The sequence below is a fragment of the Struthio camelus genome, chromosome 9, assembly GCF_040807025.1.
Source record: "Struthio camelus isolate bStrCam1 chromosome 9, bStrCam1.hap1, whole genome shotgun sequence".
Taxonomy (NCBI): Eukaryota; Metazoa; Chordata; class Aves; order Struthioniformes; family Struthionidae; genus Struthio; species Struthio camelus.
In genome coordinates, this window is record NC_090950.1 from 3,699,879 (window position 1) to 3,723,431 (window position 23,553).

Sequence of the window (23,553 nt, forward strand, 5' to 3'; positions counted from 1 at the left end):
CAAGCTCTGCTGTAGTTCCTTAGCTCAACAGCAGTAGGCATCAGCATTCTCTAGGTTCCAAGTCATTCTGAGTATTTTCTGCGTGTGAGAGCTAAAACTAAAAAAATTAAGAGAGAAAAATAACGACGACTTTGAGGAAAATTTTAGTTTAGAAGTGACACTGTGCTACAGGGTAAGAAACTGGGAGACTTACAGAACGTTAGTATTTACCCAGATCAATGATTAAAAAATAACGTAGTTCCAAACGTTCACTGGAGTCAGTATTTATTTGTGAGAGGTTCATAACGATCCTTTGGAGAAATTACCTGAAGGCAGAGGTAAGTATCAACACTAACAAAATGCTGCACGCATGTAACGTGATTTTCTAAGTGCTCTGCAGACTACATTGTGAGCTGCTACTTTTCATGCAGAAGGAAGATTTTATCCATGTCCCTGGAAGTGGAAATATCAGAAACTACATAATCGTTTTATGCATAACAAGCAAGCTCTAACAAGAAATAGAACCCGATTCTCTTCCTCTTCTTTATTAGTTGCCATTGTTCTGATGAGTGAAGCAGATTTACGATAATCAAATCAATTATCCTACAAGAGACTCAAGCAGATTTAAAAACTTCTGACAATCAAGCAACCGCATTCCCCCAAACCTTTTTATTATAAAGCATTCATCAGAAAGTTTTACATACCCAGTATGACTGGATGTTCTGGAACTCAACTCCAAAATAGTCTGATTCAATCAAATTCAGATGCTTGTAAACTTCTGTCAGCAATGCCTGTCCATAGCATTTCGACTAAGAAAGTAAAAACAAATACAGAGAGATGAAGTAATTAAGATGATTTAGAACTTTTGGCAAAGGAGCAGTCAGATACGGCATCTATAAAAGCTACAGAAAAATATCTCCACAGTTTTTCACGTTGTTATCATTCACCACCTTTGTTGCTGTAACACCTAAATACCCACAATACGGACGTGGCTCTCAACAAACAAGCTCGCAAAGAATCGCAGAGTAGTTCAAGTTGCAAAGGACCTCTGGAGGTCATCTAAGTCCAACCTCCCGCTCAAAGCGGGGTCAACTATGAGATCAGACTGGATCAGCTACAAACTATTTGCGGTTCCTTCAACAAACTAGCATGATTTGTTTGTGTAGCCGGAAGGTGCGGCTCCCCCCCAGCTTACGCTGACGGAGGCAGGGGCTGCGCTCTCCCTGCCTCCAGCCACACGCTCCCTTCCCTGCAGCAACACCGGGGACCACACAAGCACGTGGTGAAACAAGTGAACAAACTAATCCAACCAAAAACTAGCACCTTTTCTTTCCCCATAAACTACGTTTTTACCCAGATTACCTCCCTCCACCAGCTCGTTGTACGGTTACACGAGTACAATGGAGGGCTGGGAACGCGCGGCCCGAGGCAGGGCCGGATTCAACTGAAACGCAGTTTAGCTCAGGTTAAGCCAGCAGGAAACTGCACTTTTCAGATACACCCGAGCGCTCCTCTGTGCAGCGGAAGGTACGCTAGTCAAGAAACACTTCTCAACCCCAACAAAAAAGCTGCAGGGCTAATCTAATACCTTCTTTAGGCCTCTGGACTTTTCTGTACCCAGGAAAGAGTCGTAAATTTATGCGGACACTCTGAATCAGTTAAGGAAGACAAAGACGGCTAGTACAGCGTTCCTGGCGCTCAGTTAGGATCTACCTTTGACCTAAGAACCCTCAACCAGCGCCCCAGGAAAGCAAGAGGACTTTGCAAACAGGCCTGCGTTGGGCCAAATTCACAGCCCCCAGTGACCACGCAGACGCATCTAAGGTTGTTACCGGAGCATACGCGAGGCCTTTGTTGATAAAGCTAAAATTTAGATTCTAGGAAGAAAGTCTTTAAAAATCTAACTCTCAAAACTTCTCTCTTGCAACGACGTTCAAGAAAACCCAGTGTAATTAGTAGTTTTTGGTTTGGGTTTTTTCTTTTTTGGCAGTTAAGAAATACACAAGAGGGCTCCAGCTCTCTGACAAAGCAGCTCCTCTCACACCATGCTTTCTGTATAAAGTCATTTACAACGGACTCCCTCAAAACACCCTGCTCACTAAACCTTTACACAACCTTTAGTCAAGTTGGGTGCAAAAGCCATGAAACAAACATCTGCAGAAAGTAGCTAATACAGGACAAAACGAAAAACTTTCACGACACACCAAAGCACCACCACTTAGGTCTGCTTACTAAAACAAACAAATTTGCTCTCAGCATCTGCTACTGCACGACTGCAGCAGCTGCCACAAGAAAAGCACTGTTTACGAACCTGGACATCAGTGCACCTAGACCACACAGAAGGCGGCTCAGAGAGTTTTCATATCCCTTGTTGCCCGTTTCAACAAGGCACAACAGCTAGAGGGAAGATTAGTTTGTGTTGCAGCTGGAGGAAGTCTCAGAGCCACCGAAATCCATATTCTACCTTTGACCAGGGTGAGACTCCTTCAGTACCCAAGGGAGACCTTCCGCTTACCCGAGGAAACGTTGGACCGTCCAACCGACTGCCCATCCCACGTGCAGAGCCCACACCACTTGTCGTTTCCTCTGCGGCCACTCCGCAAACGCTAGCATAGGACCGCCAGCTAGAGGGATTTCCTTGCTGAGCAAAGTCAGTGGACCAGCACAACGGGCTCTCAGGCCAACAAAAGGAAAATATAGTATGAACTTATCTAAAACACGTTCCTGACGAGACGAGACAGACTAACCGTGCAATTCATTCTTGAAGAAAGGGGAGAGCACGCTTTAGCCATGAACGAGGAGGGCAGCACGGCGCCGGGATGTCACTTCGCACACAATTCCCTCACAAACAGCAGATGGAAACTCACTGCCCTCTCTCTCTGCACATTGGCTGGCAAAACGGTTCTCAGTTTCCCCCCTCTGGCTTTTCATTAATACTGCTCTTCAAAACGCAGTGCTGGCAGTCAGGTTTCAGGAGCAGCTTTCAAGAGGCGCTTGAGGAAGGAATTCTGGCACTACGGTGACAGCGGCCTGTACAACTTTGGTTCGTCACGTGTTCCAGCAAAACACACCTGAGGCATTCGTGCCACCGAGGGAGACCTTGTTTATTTGGAGAAGTCACAACTCCAGAAGACTCTGTAATGTTATCTTTCCCCGTTAAAAGAGAAAGCACAGACAGTTCTGCCCCTGATTCTTAGGAGATGCACTGTTCCGAGTTTTAAAAGTATGAAAGTATTGTTATTATAGAGGACGGTTAGTATTTAATTAAATGTGCAAATAAAAATAACTACCATAGAGTGAGCCATCTTTGTTTAAAATAAGGATGTTTTTTAAAAAAAAAAAAAAAAAAGTGCATTTATTTTACCTTACTGAGAGTCTTAAAAATTCAACAGCGATTGCTTCTAACAAGACAAAGGCAAGGTAATTAACTGTTGATGCTTCCAGAACTGTGCAATTTAGCTCAATATCTCCGTGCCTCTTCTGAACATTTTAATAAGAAGTAGAAGATAACTCTGCAGCGTCGAACAATCTGAAAGAGCTGTGGTACTTGTTCTGGTGCAAACAGAGGTGCCCGAACTCAGCGCCGTAACAAAGGAGGAAAGGACAGAAAGAAGAGATACGAAACCAGCACGCCTTTGGTGCTTGCAAGAGCCAGTGGTTACCAACGAGGGCAACCAAGGGTTTGAAACGCAAGTGAAGTGAATTCACGCGGCACAAATACCGTTCATTCAGAAAGTTTCTTCCTATCGCATTGAATCAGGCCACTGATACTGAAACGCCCAAATGATCCATTTCTTGCTCACTTCGATCGTTACAGAGTTAGGGGGGTGAGAGATGGAGCACCCAGTAAAACTGAGTGACAAGGAGTGTTTTTTCCTCTTTTCTAGACGAGTCTTGTGATGTTTAAAGTGGCATTTACTTTGTAAGAACACAACTGAATGTTGGTCAAAATCTTTGCTTGCAGAAGAGTCTGTGGTTTTGGAGGTCTTTTTTGGTTTTTGTTTTTTAAAAGATGACAATGAAAAAACAATGATACAGGTAAGGGTAAAGCACAACCCCTTCAATAAACAACATTTTTTCTCTTCTGTCTACAGGCATGTTCTCATGCTTCTTACAGACTGCTTGCCACAGAACTCGCAGGCTGTTGGAGAAATGCATTTTGAAAATTTAACTTTAACTTTCCAGTGAAATACATTTCTTGCTTTGCACTTGTAAATAAGTCTTAACATAGTAACAGAAGAAAACAAATATCCTTAAATATGGTAGGACTTAAAAAAATGTATAGATACACATGCATTTTATTTTATTGTACGCCTCTTGTTCACAAGCATCACACATTTGATAAGGAATCCTTTTTAGCCAGCAACATCTGCTGGGGATGCAGCAGTACCATGACTAGCCTCACACTTCCTTCTACAAAGATGGGACAGGTCAGCCTGTCTTCTGCAGATACATTTATTAATCTCTAGACCTCATCGACCAGAAAGTGTCCTGTAATCTGCAATTTCTCATTTGTGAAATGACTTCTGTAGAATTTATAAGTTTGGATTAACCTGTGAGAGATGCCCAGTGATAGCACACAGTTTGATTGTAAAACTGGTATAACTGTTCTGATTAAGACCCATCTATGGCTATCTATATACAGCTGTTAAAACAATTATCCCAATCAAATGACATTGTAATGTACAGCGGGAACGTCGCACAGGTTTCTGCCAATCGCTCCATGCACCACGATCAAACAGCACTCCATCTCTGTGACTCCACCAGCTTTGTGCCTGACGATGGTCCAGCTGCCTTCATGCTCCAGTCCCTAGAAAAGGTGTTCATGTTATTCTTTTTGGCCATATCCGTACCACACTGGCACCTCTCTTATGTGACTACTGAGGTTGCACTGGGAGTATGGTGTCGTTTTCGGCCCCTATTCAAGAGCGATGTGGAGAAACTGGAGCAGGTCCAACAGAGGACAACTAAGATACTCAGGGCCTGAAGCACATGCTCCAGTAGGAGAAACTAAGGAAGCTCAGCTTGCAGAGAAGATGCTAAAGGGAGATCTAATAACTGTCTACGCCTATTTGTGGGGTAGTTATATAAATGACTGAGCCAATGTCTTCTTAGAGTCAAATGATACAGCAAAAGGCAACAGCCTTCAAGTCGGACGTCAGGAAACATCCCTTTCCCAAAAGGGTTGGGCAGCACTGAGCAGGTTATTCAAAGAGGCCACAAGATCGCCAATGCTGATGTTTTCAAGACTTGCATAGACAAAGTCATAGCTGCCCTGGTCTAGTAATGGCAACAGTCCGGCTTCAAGAGGGAGAGGGGACAAGATCTCTGGAGATCCACATCAACCACCATTTCTCCGATTCTCTCTGAGACCGTTTGGAAAAGTAACTGTCACTGAAATGCTTTCACATACAGTTTCTGTAAGCAATCTGACTCTAGTTTATCCAAAGAGCTTCCTTCCTTTATGAGACCTAGTTGTGCCTTTTTAATGTTGCAGTTGAGTCTTAAGATAGAACCACGTTACTGTTTATAGACCCTGGCCTCACAGGCCACAACAGGGTCAACCTCAGTACATCTAAATATCCAAATCACTGGCCTTGAAGGATTAGGGCAAATGTAAATCAAGGACAAGAAGAAATAAAAACACACTCTTGTTCCGCTTCACCCAGTGTAACTCAGATCTTACTCCCAAATTTAAGAACAAAAATCAAATCAATGGAATATTAGCACAAATATTTTTGCCATTTTGTCAAAAAAAAATCACCTCTTCTGATTACTTCCCATTACAAACGTACAATGTCCCATCCAACCAGGTGACAAGAAACCTGCTTTATCCTTTTATTCCCAGAATTCTTCTATTCAGAATCATGTAGAACACCACAGAAGTAGAAGCATGGGAAAACTGTTTCAATTCATCAAATTATAAAGGAACTATCCCAATGTTAAAAACAAGATAATTTTCACTGGGCTTTCCAATTATAATTTTGGGTGTCATTTACAATGGTAACAGGTTTAAACAAAAATCTCATCCTAAACTATATTTTATTTCATAGTACTTCCACCAAAATATAAAGCGACATTAATAATGCCACATTTTAAAAGAACAACATTAAATATTGTTTTAATGAAAATAAGTTAGAAAGCTAGAGACCTACATAACCTTTCATTATTTTATGTCTCAAATACTGTGAGAAAATCCTTCCTGGAACTATTTAGTTCCTCAAATTTTGTTACATTTATCTATTCCTAGCACATATGCCTAGATAAAACCATCCTTTCTGAAAAGATTCTTAAAATTTGGAAATTTGCAAAAATTAAGTTTTGTCGTCGTTAGCTCTATGTCATTGTTTAATCTGCATGGAAAAGCAGCGCAAAGCAAAATCTTTTAAATACGTTCTTACACTGTGGCTGTTATTTTGATGACAGGCAAGGAACTGATCCATTCATGCATGTAAGAGAGGTCCCATTTTCAATACAAATTCATAACGTGGCATACTTCCCATTCTGAAGTCCTCAGTTATTCCTTGTAGGCTGCCAAAACTACTACTGATATTACTGAATTATCACTGAAGCATTCCACAAAAATCAGTGTGAAAAAATTAAACAGAAAGGCAGCTGGAGAAAACCATGCCTAGTGACTCAGCTCTAATTGTAGCTGCAGGCCATTTTAAAAAGTCATCATTAAAAGGCAGTTCAGTACAATAGCTTTTTCTGAAGCTGAGCATTTAGATCAAGCTTAAGAAATCTCTTAAAACTGAAAGCATGACCTCATGACACAACGATATTACAGAAGCTAACTCTGCATTAACCAAACATCTGTGTGGCAATCCCATGCCTGAATTAAGAATCAATAATACATTTAGCCTACATGTACTTCAGCTAAAGCTTTGTAGTTTTCATGAAGACATTCTAACGAGATTGCCAGTTTTTTTCCTTTGAAGAGTTGTCAGATTATAAAAATCTGAATCAAAATTATTACTACACGCCTAAGGAACGTATCAACTTTCTTGCAAAAACTGAAATATTTAGAAGGTGAGCTGACCAGAGGGGAAAAAAGATCGTAAGGAATTGCTCCACTAAGAGCAGACCAGATGTTAGCTTCCCTATGTGTACGAAATAACAAATGCCACGGACAACCTTGCACCTTCCTGCATTTTTCAGTATTCTAGAAATTCAGAGACAATTCAAAATTCAATTCAGACCCAGGAGGGCTAAGGAAAGAGAACAGAAAAATTCAAAAGTGAGGCCTAGTAAACACGCAATTTGGAAGTTTTTAATACCTATAAAAACAATTCATACCTGCACATACTCAGACCCTCCCACGTCCCGTATCGTCATATGAGCGGAGTATCATTTTGACTATTCATATCAATTGTAAACAGATCTCACTTTCATGCTAATGCAGCATCTGGATACCTAACGGAAAACTTCCAATAGGGGTAACACAAGTTTCTTACGGCATAGCATATATTATATCGTTCAGAGTCTGTACTAGATGAATTAAGCTTTGTTGACTTACCTAGCGAGGATGAACTTTTAAACCAAAAATATGAGGCAGTCTTTCATATGGCAATCTTATATATACCTCTGCCATGTTTCTCCCTTGGGGAGCATCACAGGACATAAACACATAAATTACTGCAATGTAAACTGAAGTGCAGACCTCTGTACACATCAGTTATTCCTCATGTGAAGTCATCCTACAGAAAACCGTTTAAACAAATGTTCATTACATCATGACGTACAAAAATGGATTTTTCTTGTTTCTTTTTTAACTTTTCATAACAGTGTAAAAGTTACGTAACTTTTACATAAAATCACTTCAGTATCAGAAATGAAAAGGCGGCAGCTACTGTTGTCTTTAACTATTCTGAAGATATTTTGAAATTTTAGACAAAAAAAAAAATTCAAGTGCTTTTCTGAAGCCAAACTTCACAACCTAAGTCAATGACAGCACAAATCCAGATGCTGTACTCTTCTTGATAAATACATCTTCCAGATTCTCATAAATTACGCTTTGACTGTTCGAATTCACATTTCAATAGAAACAAACATTTTACACTGAAGCTTCTTTATAGAAAAAGATCCCCCCCCCCACGAAAATAAACATAGCCAATGTTAGCTATTTTAAGGAGAGAGGAGTAAAATGGAAATAAAATGAAAGCTGGAAGCACCCTATTTTTGTTTTATAATCCTGACTGCTATTTTCTTAAATAGTATATATAACTACATATACAGCAGATCCTCCCTTCGCTGTACCATTTTAGCTTAGTAAGACAGAAAAACAGACTGGAAACATATAACATGTGATTTTCAGTAGACCACAGTTTAGTATTATCAAAACCAGTTCTTCCTCAGTAACCCCTAAACACGTCCTGAAGAACATCTCAACTTTCTACTTCCATGTATTTTAAAGAAAATCACTAGTATATTTTTTTTTTTTTATAATGAGCATTCTCCTCGTAATCCAAAATGGACAAGCTGCCCTTGCTCAAACTTTCCAAAAACTAAATCCGCTTTTGGCAGTGGTTAGGCTGGGGGGGGGGGGGGGGGGGGGAGGAGGAATCGGACCCAAAGCCAAGAGTCTGGAAAAACTGTGAGTTATAAAATAGAGGTATAGAATGGAAACTCTTATTGCAGCCAGACCTGCAGAAACCACTGACATCTAAACTTCAGCAAACACCAGTTGTCCTTGGATTTTGTGCTACAAAAACCTGCAACTGTTTGGAGACCAGATCATCCGGTAAACAGCATATGCATGAAAGGAAGAAGTTTATGTTTGACATCATCACTGCAGTTGGCCAGCCCAAAAAGGGCACCACTAGCAGCAAAAAAGATTCCTGGGCATGAAAAGCGACCTGGATTGATTTAAGTAAAGACCCTGTGATTTAAGTATATTCTTTTTCTTTTTGGGGCACTTTAGCAGTCTTTGTAAGGAAAGAGCGATTTCTCATTTTTTGGTAAACTAAAAAATGAGAAAACTAAATATAGTAGTTGCACTAAAGTTGTTATTTCCTTTCTTAAGCAGAAACATACAAACATTTCAGTGATTTTAGAGCTCTGTTTATCTACATCCCTTTTAAAAATCTGTTAGATCTCTGTCCAAACATCATTCGATAAAACCTTTAAAACTTCCTAATAATAACTATCCTTAATGCCACGTATAAACAACAACTACATTGATGAATACATGGTGTACATTTAAACCACATGTGTTAGAAGAAAGGAAATAATAAAAGATGGCAAGGAATGCCATTCATTAGCTTCAAGATTTTTAAGGCTAAAACAAGAAGAAGATCTTAGACTTCCGTATCTAGTTTTTAATCCACAGACAAAATAACTGTTCTCTCCTTCAATACTTTATTAGCTTCTTCAACTTTGACTCGAACAAGTAACTTAAGTGAAAAAGGTCCTTCTCTCCCCACAAAAACGAGGGCCTGGTAAAAACGGATCCATCATTTCAAAAACTCTGGTTTTATGTGCTCAGTCAGTCAATACCCTACACCTCTACTATGCGATCGCATTTCATTCTTCACAACACAAATTCCGCTTAAATACTATATTAATGATCTGAACATTTAACAATAACTTCCAGCTTCAAGATAAGGTTATTTCAATTTTTTCTTTTAATGCTTTGTGAAGGAAGTTGTATTTTAAATACAACTATTTGCTTTATTCAGCCTTATATAACAACATACCCCAACTATCACTTATTTTACTGAGGTAACAGCAAGAAAAAGAATATAGCAGTGCAGTAACAGAGCATCAGAGATAGCTAAATCCAGACGGATTTTGTGTCTTGTACAGGAATACCCCGTCCCTGCTTCATACAATTACAGTTTCTAGCTGGTACTTGTTGAAGGTAACGCTAATTTGTTTCAGAATTAGGTCAAGAACAGCAAAAATCAACAGAGCACACATATCACATTTGTAAAGCTTCTTCTAATTTTCCAGCCTAGTCACCAGTGCAAACTTGTTCAAGGTAACCAAAATAATCACTGGCAAGTCCCTCCTAAACAAGATTAATCTTATCAGTCCCTTGCCAAAAGTTCAAGCTCCACAACTGAACAGCAAATATTTTGAAGAATTGCAATTTATGCTTGTGGCCGTTTCCTTTGCACGCTGACTCTAAGCAATCCCTCTGAAAGGGCGGGGGTGAACGTGAAGGAGCACGACCACTGCCATGGCGTTTCCACTCGACGGCTGAAACAGCAGCTTCTACCCACGCCAACCGATACATTTGACTAACGACTGCAGGTTAAACACAGAATTTCCCCCTCCACCTTGCTTCTTCGGTGTCCCACCGATTGCTTTAAGCAGCATTTATAATTGCACTGCCACTATGGCAAACTTAAATTAGCATGCCTGACACGGAGCATAAAATTATACACATGTAAAAACAAAACACGTTTGCAGCTGTATCCAAGGACACTCCCTTAACCACACGGGTTTCCAGCTAAACAGAAAGGAAACACGCTCTAACTGCTAACGTGCTTTGAGTTTTCCTATTTTCAGCGTCGGACTTTCTACGTGACTTTGGGAGAAAGCATCTCCTCAGACCTCATTAAAAGACAGTTCAGCAGAGATGATTTTGAAAAAGGGACGGGGGGGAAGAGGGGACCTAGCACTTCCCATCTCAGAGATGAAGGAAAGCTGATGCCCTCCAAATTTTTATTATACCTTCCCATCTTCCATCCATAATTAAATCACTGCCAACCCCCTCAGACTATACGTTTCATTACGCTTTTAAGGTAGCCTGAGAAAACATGAAAGCATTGCCCTCGGAATAACAGAAACATCTACGCTGTGGTTCAAAGTTGTGTTAGTTCAAAAATTCTAATTTTACATTCGCATTCGGACTGGTGCTGTTGTAAAAAACCGCTGAGCTTCGGAAACACGCCACCGTTCTGAAAAGATTGCCAGGTCTCTTCACAGATTCAGACAGTATACATGTTTTAAAAACAAGTTGGGCTTAAGGTAAAGAACTGTGTGTCACGGTATTTCTAACACAGCACTTGAAAAACTAACTCACTCAAATACGGAGACAGCAAGACCAAAGAGAAATTTGCCAGTTAACTTACGTCACTTAAAATATGCTGCATATTAGAAATAAAAATGAATTTTTGACAAAAAAAATTAAGATTTACCCCTCTCCCCCCCCCAAAATATACAGCCAGACAAATTATTCTAGAAGTGTAAGCCTTCGGCTCATTTCATTAAGGTTAGCTTTAAAATATGTGATCATTTAAATGTGCGTGCAGCCTTAAAGCACTTCACTGCCAAATGAACCAGCTCTACCCAACAAACATGCTTTTCCAGAGTGGCTAGACTTGTTGGATGCCTGAAAGCAGGAAAACAATAATTTGTTGACATGGGAAAAGATCCCCAAAAGGGAGAGAATTATACGAAAGAAATTGGGAAACGTATACTTAGGCAAATAGGACCATTTTTTGTCCCTACGTGATAAGTTAGAAAGCACTAGAAATAAGACACATTCTATGCTCTGAAAAAATCAAAATGCCATAACGATTAAGCATTTGACCAACACACTGCTGCCAAGTGCTAAGCACAAACACCACACACAAGATCCACATAAAGATTACTGAAAGTCAAGCCGAATTCATAATCACTTTCATTTCTCTAACTGAAAAAAAAAAAAAAAGAAACCAGATACATTTGCTTCATGCATTGCACTACATTACCCAAGTAAAAGCAGTCTGAGATAAGTCACTGAAATTAAAATCCTGTAACACATGATTGGAAAGAGTTGCAGGACGCTATTGCTTTATTTATTGCTTCTGTAACAGAGCTTCTAGATGCACTGACCAAAACCATTCATAGATACGGGAAGTCAAACCTCTACAACAACCAACGTTTAGATCCACAGGGATAGCAACCTGCTGTTGCAATGTAGAAGGAGATGATCATAATGATTCCTTTTTACCCTCCCTCAGTTTTGAAATGCAAGCACTCATATGACATGCCAGAACGTCCCAGACACCTCCCAGTAAAGTTTTTGTTCGTCAGCTTCCTTCGACAGTGGACAACATGGCACCCAAATTCATGCTTGCTAATAATTAAACAGTAGTACCACAGCAGCGACAGTTGTCGTAAAAAGTAGATGCTCTAGCGTAGCAGAATCCACACAGCAGTGGAAATCGCAGCAGGGGAAATGCCAGAAAATAGCGCTGCTAGGGGCAGTACTGAGATAGTTTTAGAAAATATAGTATTTCAAATAACTTGCCTAAAAACTGCAAAAGGCCAGAGCAATGCCACACTGACAGCCCTCTTCAAACATTAATTGCAAACTTAAAGGACTCAGCCTTGTCAGCGTGTTAACATTAAATATGTGCACTATTTCAAGCCTTTAAACAGTTCAGTGGCTAAAATAATCTAGAACATAAACAACTGCTTAGTTGTAAAAATGGGCTGCTGTGAAAACAGACAGTATGTCATTATTAGCCACTCTCAAAATAAACATGTGTACCAGCATTTTTCCACTTCAAGAAATTAAGCTTCATACCAGAATGCCCAAACACCTATTTTGCAGGTTGTAAAACGGTACAATCTAAGTTAAGAAACTAAAAGTTAAGAGGCTGATGATCTTGATCTTCCTCCTCAGCCTTGCTATTGACAAGACTGTACATATGTGGGCAATCCACCATATCTTTCTACACGTTTTCATCAACCTCCCTGTCCATCTCATGCATTTAAACTGTATGTATGCTAGGAACTTACAAGATATCTTCTTACATATATAAAATATATACATAATAGAGTAATATATAATAAAGTAATTTTAAATACAGATAATGCTTTGCTACCCTTTGTTCATAACAAGGATTACTAACGTGACAAGCCTTTCTTCCATTAATTTTCCTTTTGCCTCAAAACTATCATCTATGCCCCCATCAACAAGATTTGATCTGGGCTTTAACTATGATAGATTAGGAGACTCCAGAGTATACTTTCCATTTCTTGTGCGTTTACTTAAACCCAGAATATGAACGTGTGCAACATGCTCAGATACCAGCAACTGAGATTTAAGTTTGACCGTGTTAACGCACACGGTCCTCCGGAATCAGAGGAATAACCAGGGAGAGCTGACAACTCAAACTATTCATAAATATAGCAACTTTCTGTAGCTTATATAGAGTACCTGCACAGGCAAAGTGACTTTTCCACAATATTTCCCTCACCCGCCTCAAACAATCAAAGGGGACCCTCTTCAGAGGGGTAGGGTGACATACGCGGGCTGTACTCACAACCTTCTGCCTGACACAAAAGCGCCCCAAAAGGCTGGTGCATAGGGGAAGCCCACCTGAAGGAAACATTTTTAAAATATTAAGGAAATAAGAGGGTCATCATAAATGCCCTGCACCAATTACATATTTTATTCTGCAGGAAAGGCCAAAATTATCTTTTCGCTATAAGCTTCTTTTGTAGAAGAAGAAAATTGTACCAACTGCCTGAACATCACTTCCCCGCTGCACTTTGAGCAGAGCTTCAATACCATGGCAATAGGTTAATGAATACCTATAGGCCAGATTAGATAAGCCTGAAGCTGTGCTAACTTTCCCATTTCGCGCAGATTTCCTACACCTCGGCTTTGAGGTAGCTGCCTCAATCTGCCAGGCAAGCAGACTAAGAGGGACAGTGACCTTAATCCTCAATGATTTCAGTTAAGCTACCTGTAAGACAGCTCTAACAGGGGGGCTCTACATATCAAGTTGCACTTATTTCTTTTTTTTACTCCTCCTTTTCTTTTAAACTAATTCAAACATTTTACCGCCGTAATTTTGTGTTAAGACTCCATCTAGTACTCTGCTAAACTCACTGTCAGTGGAGGCAGGAGGGGAAGAAAAGCAGCTTAAGTAACAGAGATGTCAAACATATAAGCTCAAATCTCAAAGCTGGGAAAGTGCATCTGAAAACGAGCTGCTCCCAGTTTACCAGGTACTTTCCTGAATCATTTACGGAAGCTTCGCCTCTCATGGCTTGCTTGAGTAGTCAGGAGGCATTAATAGCGGGCCACGCTCAAAATACTTCATCTTACATTCCTCCTTCTCAATGTTGGGAAGAATATTAAGTGATGTTTTAACATCAGCTTTCACAATAAAGATGGCATTCAAAAAACCAGAAGCATGTGCACAAAAACCAAGCACAGTATTATCAACAGGCCAAAAAAGCAGCATAAGTTCTGCTATAGCTGAAAAGAGATTATTAAAGAATAATATAATCCACATTTTAAGAGTCTGATCCCTCCACGTGTTTTGTATCTTACAGATTTCAGCCATGCAGCTTGGGCCACACATCTTGCAGCTGGGGACAGCACCCTATGTACAATCTTTTCAGACAGAATCACATTTTAAGGAGTGTCTCAGAACTTGCAAAAAAAAGTTTGGCAGCTGAATACTTCCTCCCTTCCCCCCCCCCCCCCATTTTAAAGTGTAACAGAAAAAAAACAACCCTTTTCATTTCAATAGAGAAATAACTGCTCTTTCAGACAGCTAGAAAGTTTTTTCTTCTTTCAATAATCAACAGTACAGTTTCAAAAAAGGTAAATATTTTATACTAGGTATCACCATAACAATTTTAAAAATATTCTTCTTATATTGTCACCTTTTTAGGCAGGCAGGCAACATTCAAGCTCTTCCCAAAAACATGTTGTGCTAAAAAGGAAAAAGTGATGGCACACAGATACGCTTTTGCCATCCTGTTTATTTAACTAAATGCCTACAAAGGTCTGTTCCTCTAAACACAGTAGGGTATCAGGGGACACCTTCCTCGTTCAACACCAAATCCTTTCCTTCAGAAAGGCACTAAGCAAAAACTTCTCTGGACTGCTGCTTAGTACACTGCATCTATTTTTGTAGTTGTCTTTAGCTGACTGAGGAGTGGTTTTGGTTTTTTCCCCTCCACATATATTCTATGGAATTACCCATCTCTCGGGTACGCTCTGTGCTGGAAACCCTAGCAGCCGCTTAAGCCTGAATGTCACCCACACTCAAAAAAAGGCTTCCAGACAACTGCATTCTTTTCGGAACAAGGCATTTCTTTCAGTTATTTTGGCCGAATGGCCTAACACTCATTTCAGCCGATTTTCACTAGCTTCCATCGTGAGATGATGAAAAAGAAATGAGTATCTCCATTCTGCAAAGACACTGTAAGAAACTATCGTTATCTCCTTTCTTTATTACCGAGTACGCCAGACTAGACTTAGTAAGAAAGTAACAAGTAACACTTTTTTCTTTACCAGTTTTCCATGTTTAAATAAATTGAACTAGACAGTATATTAGTTGCTTATGAAGACATCTGAAAGGAGTTACGTACAAGAATTATAGCACTGCCCATACGTCAAGATTGTGAGGTCATGCCCTGCCTTACTTTATCAGATCTCAGTCGGACAGAACAATCGCAAGCCCAAAGTTCTCAGTACGTTTATGATGAATAAAAGAGAGCTTAAAACGAAGTTAGCTTTATACCGAGTGTATGCTAAAATAAACAAACGTGACTCTCGTCCCATCTTCCAAGTCATTCTTTTGAACTCACACAAGAGAAATTTTTTTAAGCTCTGCACAAAATTTTATTCATTAAAGTACACCACAACCATGCTAACAGTTAAGAACTCAATCTACTACGTTTATATATCAAGGACAGGGAGGACAGCTGATTTTATTTTACTAAAAGGTTTCTGTGTTTTAAATTATATTATGCACATATAAGGCAAATGGTTTTAATAGACTTTTTTTTTTGTTTTTACAGGAACATTCAGATTTTAACTTCTCTCCTTCATTGGTTTATAACTCAATTTTCTTTCTATCTAATGGAATTCCTAATGTATAGAGAAGTGTAAAGCAGTATATTGTTTCTATAACACAAATTAAGCTCACACTCTCCCTTAAAAAAGCCCAAATCAACTAAATGGCTGTGGGTTCACCTTTCCCCACCCAATACCACATTCATACATAGCATCAAAAAATTCAAGCCCTCAAACACAAAATAACAGGTTTTTAAAAAACATATAGTAGAATGAAACAGTATGTAAATTGCAAAGCTCCAATTACCTTCTTTCTAAACCGTATATTAACTTCAAATTTCAAATAGTGAATTACTAACTTTCTCTTCTGAGGTCAGACAGAAATAAGTTCTAAGGCAGCTTATTTGCCATATTTAGGATAGGCAAAACGGAGCAATGACAAACATCTGGCTATGATTCTTTCTGGAATTTTGACTATTTCTTCCTGGTCAGAGAAGAGAAACACTGAGCTTACTAATACAGCATTTAGATTCTTTTAGCATAGTGCTTAATAGGATTCAGAAGCAGTCTGTCCTCCCACTTCCCACATATTTAAGCTGTTAATACTTCTACAGCACAGAGGGGGGAAAAAAAGCCTTTATGAAATGAAGGTCTAAACACATGAACAGAGAGCAAGGGGGAAGGCACAAAAGCAGCTTCATGTCAGAGCTTTGCCTCTGCCAGCAAAGCCAGGAGTCCGGCTGCTTCGTCCTACAGGAGGAGCCTCCCGTGCAGAAATGCTGAAGACGACCTGAAAACTACTCCAATCTACACGCTCCACAATATGCAGTAAGGATTACCTCTCCGAAAGTTATTTCCAAAGAAATTTCTCAGTTCCTATTATATGTTTCCAGTTTTAACAGATGCAAATGCCTTATTTACGACTCCACGATAACTGTAGTAGTTGCACCTTTTTCTTCACAATTACAAGATTTCTGCTGTAGCCCTGAGGAAGTTCTTTTTAAACAGTATTAATGTTACTTTAAGATGTTATTGATAATTAACATTTTTTTCACTGGGTACAGGCTGCAAATGTTCTTTTCAAACCACAGGAAGTCACAGGGTACGTTCAAGCTCTCAGATTGCTTCCTCCATAGCTCCATAAAAGTGTCTAAAGCCCTAATCCAGTTCCTGATTTTAGGATCTCAGAATGCAATGAGTCACAGTCAATGGCTCATAGCTGACCACTAATCTGAAACAAAGAATATCAGAAAAGATGCAATTTTCACGACATCTTTCAAATTAAGGGTGTCTGCAAACTGCAAATAAAACAATATCTAAATGTAGGCCCTCCACAGAAAAAAAGTAATTTTGCATTTTTAATAAAACCATTTGTACATTTAAATAAACCAAGAAAGCATCACATAGGTGACTAGCAAAGACAGTATCGCTATTGGGCAAAGTTAACGTCAAGTGAATGCTTTCAATTTAGTATAGAATAAGGTGCTTTGATTTTGTATTAATGTAACAATAAGATTCACGCTTTAAGGTACAGCAGTCAACTCAAAAATAGTCATAAGCTGTGAGTGGACAATACCTAGTAAGAAAACGCAGGAATAAAAGTGAAACCTTATTTGACTACGCTGGTCTCATAAACTGCAGTAAAAAAGCATTTCCCCCCCACACATCCCAGTAACATCAAAAGACGACAGTCAAATCGCATAGCGCGGCAATTACACAGAAAACACTCCATGTTTCTCACACTTTAAAAAAATAAAAATAAAAATAAAAGTCATCTTCAAGAAATTAAGTAACGCACATGGAAACAACAGGCACGGCAGAAATGCCAAAAAGTAGAATAAAAACTGGAAAAAAAAAAATCCTAAGGCACAGCTTCGTGTTCTGTAGCATAGAAATACCTTCACTAGCCTAACTCTCAGTGCAAGTCTTAAACTATATTTAACTTCAGAGCATGGCAAGACTACATGACAAAACAAACTCCAGTACAGGAAACAAAAGCTAGTTGAAGTCTAAAGCAGATTCAAACCAAAATAAAGCTAAGCGTAAATTAACACGTGCTTAACACCAGCAAACACTTCAATTTCATTAAGCAGCAAGTTACTTTGTTACAGTTAAAAAAAAAAAAAAAAGACTATTTGCTCAAAGCAACATGACAAAGAATAAAACGAAACAAGAATTCTAGCTTAATTTTCTCCATTGAACAGAACAGGCAGATCCACTTGGTTTTGGTGAACATCAAGAACTCTGCTATAACTTTATTATAGCTGTTAGGAGTTCTACAGAATTAGGTGAAAATATGGAAAAAATGCAGTTATAATATAATACACAAGTATTTCTCACTACCAGATTTTATTTTATTTTCAAATAGAAGGTCAGAAAGAGATACAAACAGTAGTAGTAGTGTTAAGTTCTACTGTTCAGTTAGTAGTAGTAGTGTTAAGTTCTACCCAGAAAGAGTTTAGTAAGCTTCAAGAATAACAACCTACACCACATTTTTCAGAACACTTATGAGAATTATGCCCTACTCGGTGAGTAAGAAATAAAATACATGTATTTCTTACATAAGGAACAATATATAGACTAAACATCACATTATGGCATCAATTCTGTTCAGTGCCTTACAAGCTAGCGCAAGAAGAAAACCAGGTCTGAGAGAAGCAGACAGTGAAAGACCCAAAATAAATGGATTACATTAGAGAAAACAGCTAGATGTGGCAAGTGATTATATACAAAGTGTATATATACACATACATATATACATACACACATATATATACACATAAAAGTCTCTCTCTTTAACTAAAGGAATCTACCTGCTATTTCACTACCTGAATTTTAAGATAATATCAGAGTCTTACCTACTATCAGCGCCACTTTTTCCAGCTACGCGATATAAAAAGACCAATTGTTTCCTCTAACACAGACACACACGCGATATTCTCTGCCTCTGACAGGCCATATATCTATCACCATAACACACTCCACTTGTAGCTTTACTATAAAACAATTCAAAGGCTTTCAGCAAGCATAAAACAACTTTCCTTATCTTAAATTCTCCTTTGTGGCATGAGATCTTTTATAACCAGACTGCTATAATTTCTGGGCAAAATTAAATTGGGCATTTTGGCAAATTAAACACAGCCCAGACACTTCTACTTCAGAGTCTGCCATATTTTTATGCTGACCAAAGGCCTCTAAGTTTCGTCTCTTAAGAAAATTGAGAACGTTGGCAGAACTTCTATTGTAAAAGCCTCTTTTTCTTTGAGATGCACCCATAATCTGAACTAACTTAAATTTGCCAATCATTCCTCAGCAGTCTGCAAAACCATCTGTTTCAACAGGCTTAACTTAGAGAGAAGAGGATAGGTGTCCCTCGATATGGCACATGCAAGATTTAAACTAACTAAACAAGCTGACTGTAAAAAGGAAAAAAAGTCTCATTAAAAGAATTAGTATTCCAATCTAGGTTTGGATGTGTTTGTTCCATTTGCTTACCATTTTGGGAGGAAAAGGGAAAAGTATAAACCTGCAATTTTCACTTTTTAAACTCTAGAAAACACTTAGGAATACCTCATTCTCCTAAAATTCAAAAAAGATTCCCTAGAGAAGGGTATGCTGCACCAGCATACTTTAAAGAACGGCTCCCTCTCATAGATTTTCATAATTACAAAGGAAATAAGCATATCCACCAATGCCTGCCACAAGATAAGCAAGTGTTTTAAATGCATCTGGAGAAAGGAGGGAATAACAGAGAAAAATTTGTATGGATTAGATCTTTATTGCAGCTACTCTAACTATTGGCTTATCCCATAGGGTTAAAATGGCCAGTGTGGCTCATTTTCGGCAGCTTCTGAAGCAAGGCAGTTAATAAAGCTCCTACATCAGCTTCCCTGCAACTTCACAAAAAAAAGAAAAATCCTTCCCCTCAAACTGACTGCTTAAAGAAAAAATAAACATATTTTCAAATAGCAAAAAATTATGCTCGTAAGTATCCTCCACAGACAGCAACTTCTCTCAGTGAAAAGTTATTTGCCATGTTTAAGACACCGAGAAAAATGATTTAAACAGACAAAAAAATGCTTTTTGCCATAAGCTACATTTCCATCAGCAAGCAATATTAACAGCATATATGGAAAAGGTCTTTAATTTACTGAAGGTAAAGGTCTTTAATTTACTGAAGGGTTCTGCTTCCCTTCACAGCCTCCCTTTCCTACCCTGAGATTTTAAGACGACAGCCAGACCAAAAGGCCAGTTTCTGGTTCTTCTAGTAAACTTTTAATGCAAGCATGGTCCATGTTCATCAGTAAGAAGGCACCACTACTTGCTTGGGAAAACATATCTTCAGATTAACTTCCCACATTTTCGTGAGTCTGCTCACTTAAAATGCATTGTTTTCTTCTACTAGGAGGCTTAGAGGAAAGCTGTTAAGGGACAACTGGTCTTTACACATTTGCATCTTTTCACATTCAAACCCTCCACAACAGAGCTTTTGTCCTAGTACATTCAGAAACTCCTGCTGCTGCTCTGAATCAATAAAAAAAAGCTTAACGCAGTTTATGTTTAACATAAAATAGATAATGAAGACAACACAATCTTTTACTCTCAGACTCAGTGGAAAAAAAATTTGTAAAAGCAAAAAGGAGTGGACAGGTCTCACTACATCAGAGCCTTGACCTGCCTAGGATACCTGCTTAATCATGCATTTCTCTCATTGCTTTTTCAGAAAACCAGCTACTCAAAACCACACCACCTGTGTAGCAAATACAGCTGACCTCTCCAAACTGTTGCTCACCACCCCTGAACGAAAAATTTCAATTTTCCTTCAGAAACAACAGTCACCACCAGCTGTCACCACTATACCACCAGTCTATTGAGCAAATTAGGAGGCGGGGGTTTATAATTTGGTATCTCATCCCAGTTTGCTATCATTTGCTAAGTTATTGAGGGAAAAAAAAAAGATGTAGTAATGTATTACAAGGACTCTTTACTGCTACAGTTGCTGATTATGGACCTTTTTGCGTTACATGCTCTACAGATGTAATAAAGGATTGCGTTTTCTCCTTATTCCTTACAACATAAGGCAAGAGACTCTAAAGAGGTCAATCAGAGCTGAACATGCTAAAGGAGGATAGTATGATATTAATAATTGTCTCAGCACGCTAGCTGCCCAAATTGAGATGTTTCAGTGAATGTCATAACCAGAGAGAGCTTTCTAGATAAAAGGAGAAATCTAAGATAGTTTACAACTACTGGAAACTTCTTGCAGTCATGGCAAAAAAAAACCAACCAACCAAACAAAAAAAAGACAGGCACTGTACTGTGGCCCAATTACGGGATAGAGTCAAGTATCTCCTTGCAAGAAACTACAGGTAGGGCCATGGAGGCCCTTGAAAGCAGAGATACACTATTTAGCTACTTGAAGCTACAAAGAGAAGGAGCCAACAGAAAGATGCAAAAAAAACAGGCAGGCAGTAACAGTTGCTAGGAAAAACAACTGAGCAGTTGACTTGTGCTGCAACATGCTGAATGGGCACACATGCAACAAGACTGTGCTGGCTAAGGCCAAAGAGAAAGTTACTGCAATAATCAAGATGTAGAAAGAGGTGGTCCTGGATGAGATGGGTTTTAGCTGTATGGATAAACAGCAACAATCCTAGAGGTCGCACAGAGCATCTGCAGGAGGTGGCCAGCTAATAGGAACGAAGGAATCGGAGGTAAATGATTAACTAACTTACTAGTTAGACATGTAAGACTGTGGTCTCACCCACAGCAGTCCAAAAAAACCCAACCAACCAAACAAAAAGTGCAAAGGATTTAAGAAATTAATGTTTTTGCTACATAAAGCTTGGTATTCATGGATAAATATCAAAATGAAGTTGCATTAGGAAAAGGCTGATTTTATTTAGGATTGAGCGATGGTCAAGGGTTGAGATATCTTTAAGAACTTAGCTGTGGTTGAATTTGTATTCAGTGAAAAGACCATCTACTGCTGTAGGAGAAGAAAAGGGATTAAGGATGAAGCTGCACTTAACCTGTAACAGAAGTGGAGAGAAATGAGGAAGATAACTGGGATGATATACAATCAAGACTGCGAAAGTACTAAACTTTACCGAGTGCAGATGACAATTCAAGAGAACCAAGGAAGGGATGCTCACAAGTTAAAGAACAGAGGAGAAATTAGCACAGAACTCCAGAATGCAACTGCAGACTTTGCAAGCATCACTGAGTTTGAAGATGAAAAAGGATTAAAAGGTTGTCTGAGAGGCAAGTAGAGTCATAGAGTTTTATTTTGGTTGTAGATCAAAAACAATGAAGCAGGCTTTGACCGTGCCAGCAAGAACAGAAAGAAGAATTACAAGTTATGAAAAAAAAAAAAAAAAGAAAGAAAGAAAGAGGTTAAGGTTACTGAGGCACACGGAAGATTTACACGAGAAGAGCAGACAAAAAGTTGGTAAAAATATAACAGGGAAAGGGAAGAAGAGAAGGAAAGCTAATGCACAGAAGATTTATAGTCATTGAAACCATTAATCAAGTGGAAACCAAGAATGAATTTGTAACTCCTAATTTTAATCATTTATGGTAGGCTTGCACTGGCTGTTAAGGGTACAAGCGATTAAAAAAAAAAAATCCACCAACATCTAAACCAACTTTAAAAATCTCACCTAAGACAGTCAAAGTCAGGAGCTGTTTGTTTGTTTTTGTTTTTTTAATATTCTAACCTAATTAAAAAAAAATAGCTTCCAGCAACTTCCAGAGGCTTTTGCTAGTCTATGTACTAAATATGTACTAAAGAGTAACTGAGGAATGGCTGGGTTTGCTGCACCTTCTGGGTCCTCAGATAGAAGAATACAGACAAAGCCTCATACATGACTGAAAAAATCAGATTTCATGTTTGAGATTTGAACAGTTGGACATCAGTCTATAGAATCACAAAAAAGCCACCATTTCCTTAGAGCTACATAGACATTCTTCTTACTCCATTTGGTAAAACCTGTTTAAGTGTATGCAACAAGTTAAGGCTACAACTACTAATCATAAAAGCAATTTTATACTAATGTAGAATATCTGACAGATCAGGTATCTCGACCAGGACAGAACTGCTTTCTAACAAAAGGTCTTTATACAAGCGAAAATTAAGAGTCTGAGGTTCACCCTGAGAACAAAAGAAGGACATGAAGAACAACAAAAAAAAGTAGTCTTTTTTAAATACAGAGCCACCTCATTTGACTGTGGTTTGCTTCTATTTCTTAAGGCAGATTGCTAAACAAGCATACTTGTCTTAAGGCTGATTGCTAAACAAGCATACTTTTAAATACTGATTTTCAGAAATACTGCACCTCCTCCAGTTCCTCCCTCCCAAAATGCAGCAACAGGCAAAAGCTTTCTAACATAAAGAAGTTTACTAGAAGAGGATACAAACCATTAAAATTATTTATAATAATAATAAAAAAAAATTTAAGTCCTTTTGTTTCCAGCCTCCAAACCAAGAGAGCTGCGTATGACTCGGGAAGCAAGAACAGTCTGGCAGAAGATACTTGGTGTACCCCAATGCAACTAATAGTTAAAAATTCTTGTTGCTGTATGCGCTTGTATTCAAATACATGCCTGTTAAAAAAAAACACAAACATCTGTTGTCTATAAAAGATTTTTTTTTAAAAACAAGAAGCACTACTCATTTACCTACTCGTAAGGAGGTCAGTTCCCTACAAGAATCTTTATTTGATATTACCTCAAAATTTCCCAGCTGCGTATAGTAGCACATCCTGTTAAGCTTTACATTATCTGAAGTTAAGTGTACTTGAAATCAAGTTTAA

At 38.7% G+C, this 23,553-nt stretch overlaps 1 protein-coding gene across 5 annotated transcripts in view; it reads right to left on the reverse strand.

Moving 5' to 3' along the window:
• The window catches only part of FARP2 (FERM, ARH/RhoGEF and pleckstrin domain protein 2), a 92,269-nt gene that overhangs the window by 62,515 nt on the left and 6,201 nt on the right, over positions 1–23,553 (reverse strand). For all 5 annotated transcript variants that reach the window (XR_011142746.1, XR_011142747.1, XR_011142745.1 and 2 more), the window contains exon 3: positions 684–788. Coding sequence is in view for 2 of the 5 variants with exons in the window: in XM_068953741.1 (XP_068809842.1) it covers positions 684–788 (105 nt within the window). In the remaining 3 variants the exon portion in view is untranslated. The remainder of the gene's footprint in view (positions 1–683; positions 789–23,553) is intronic.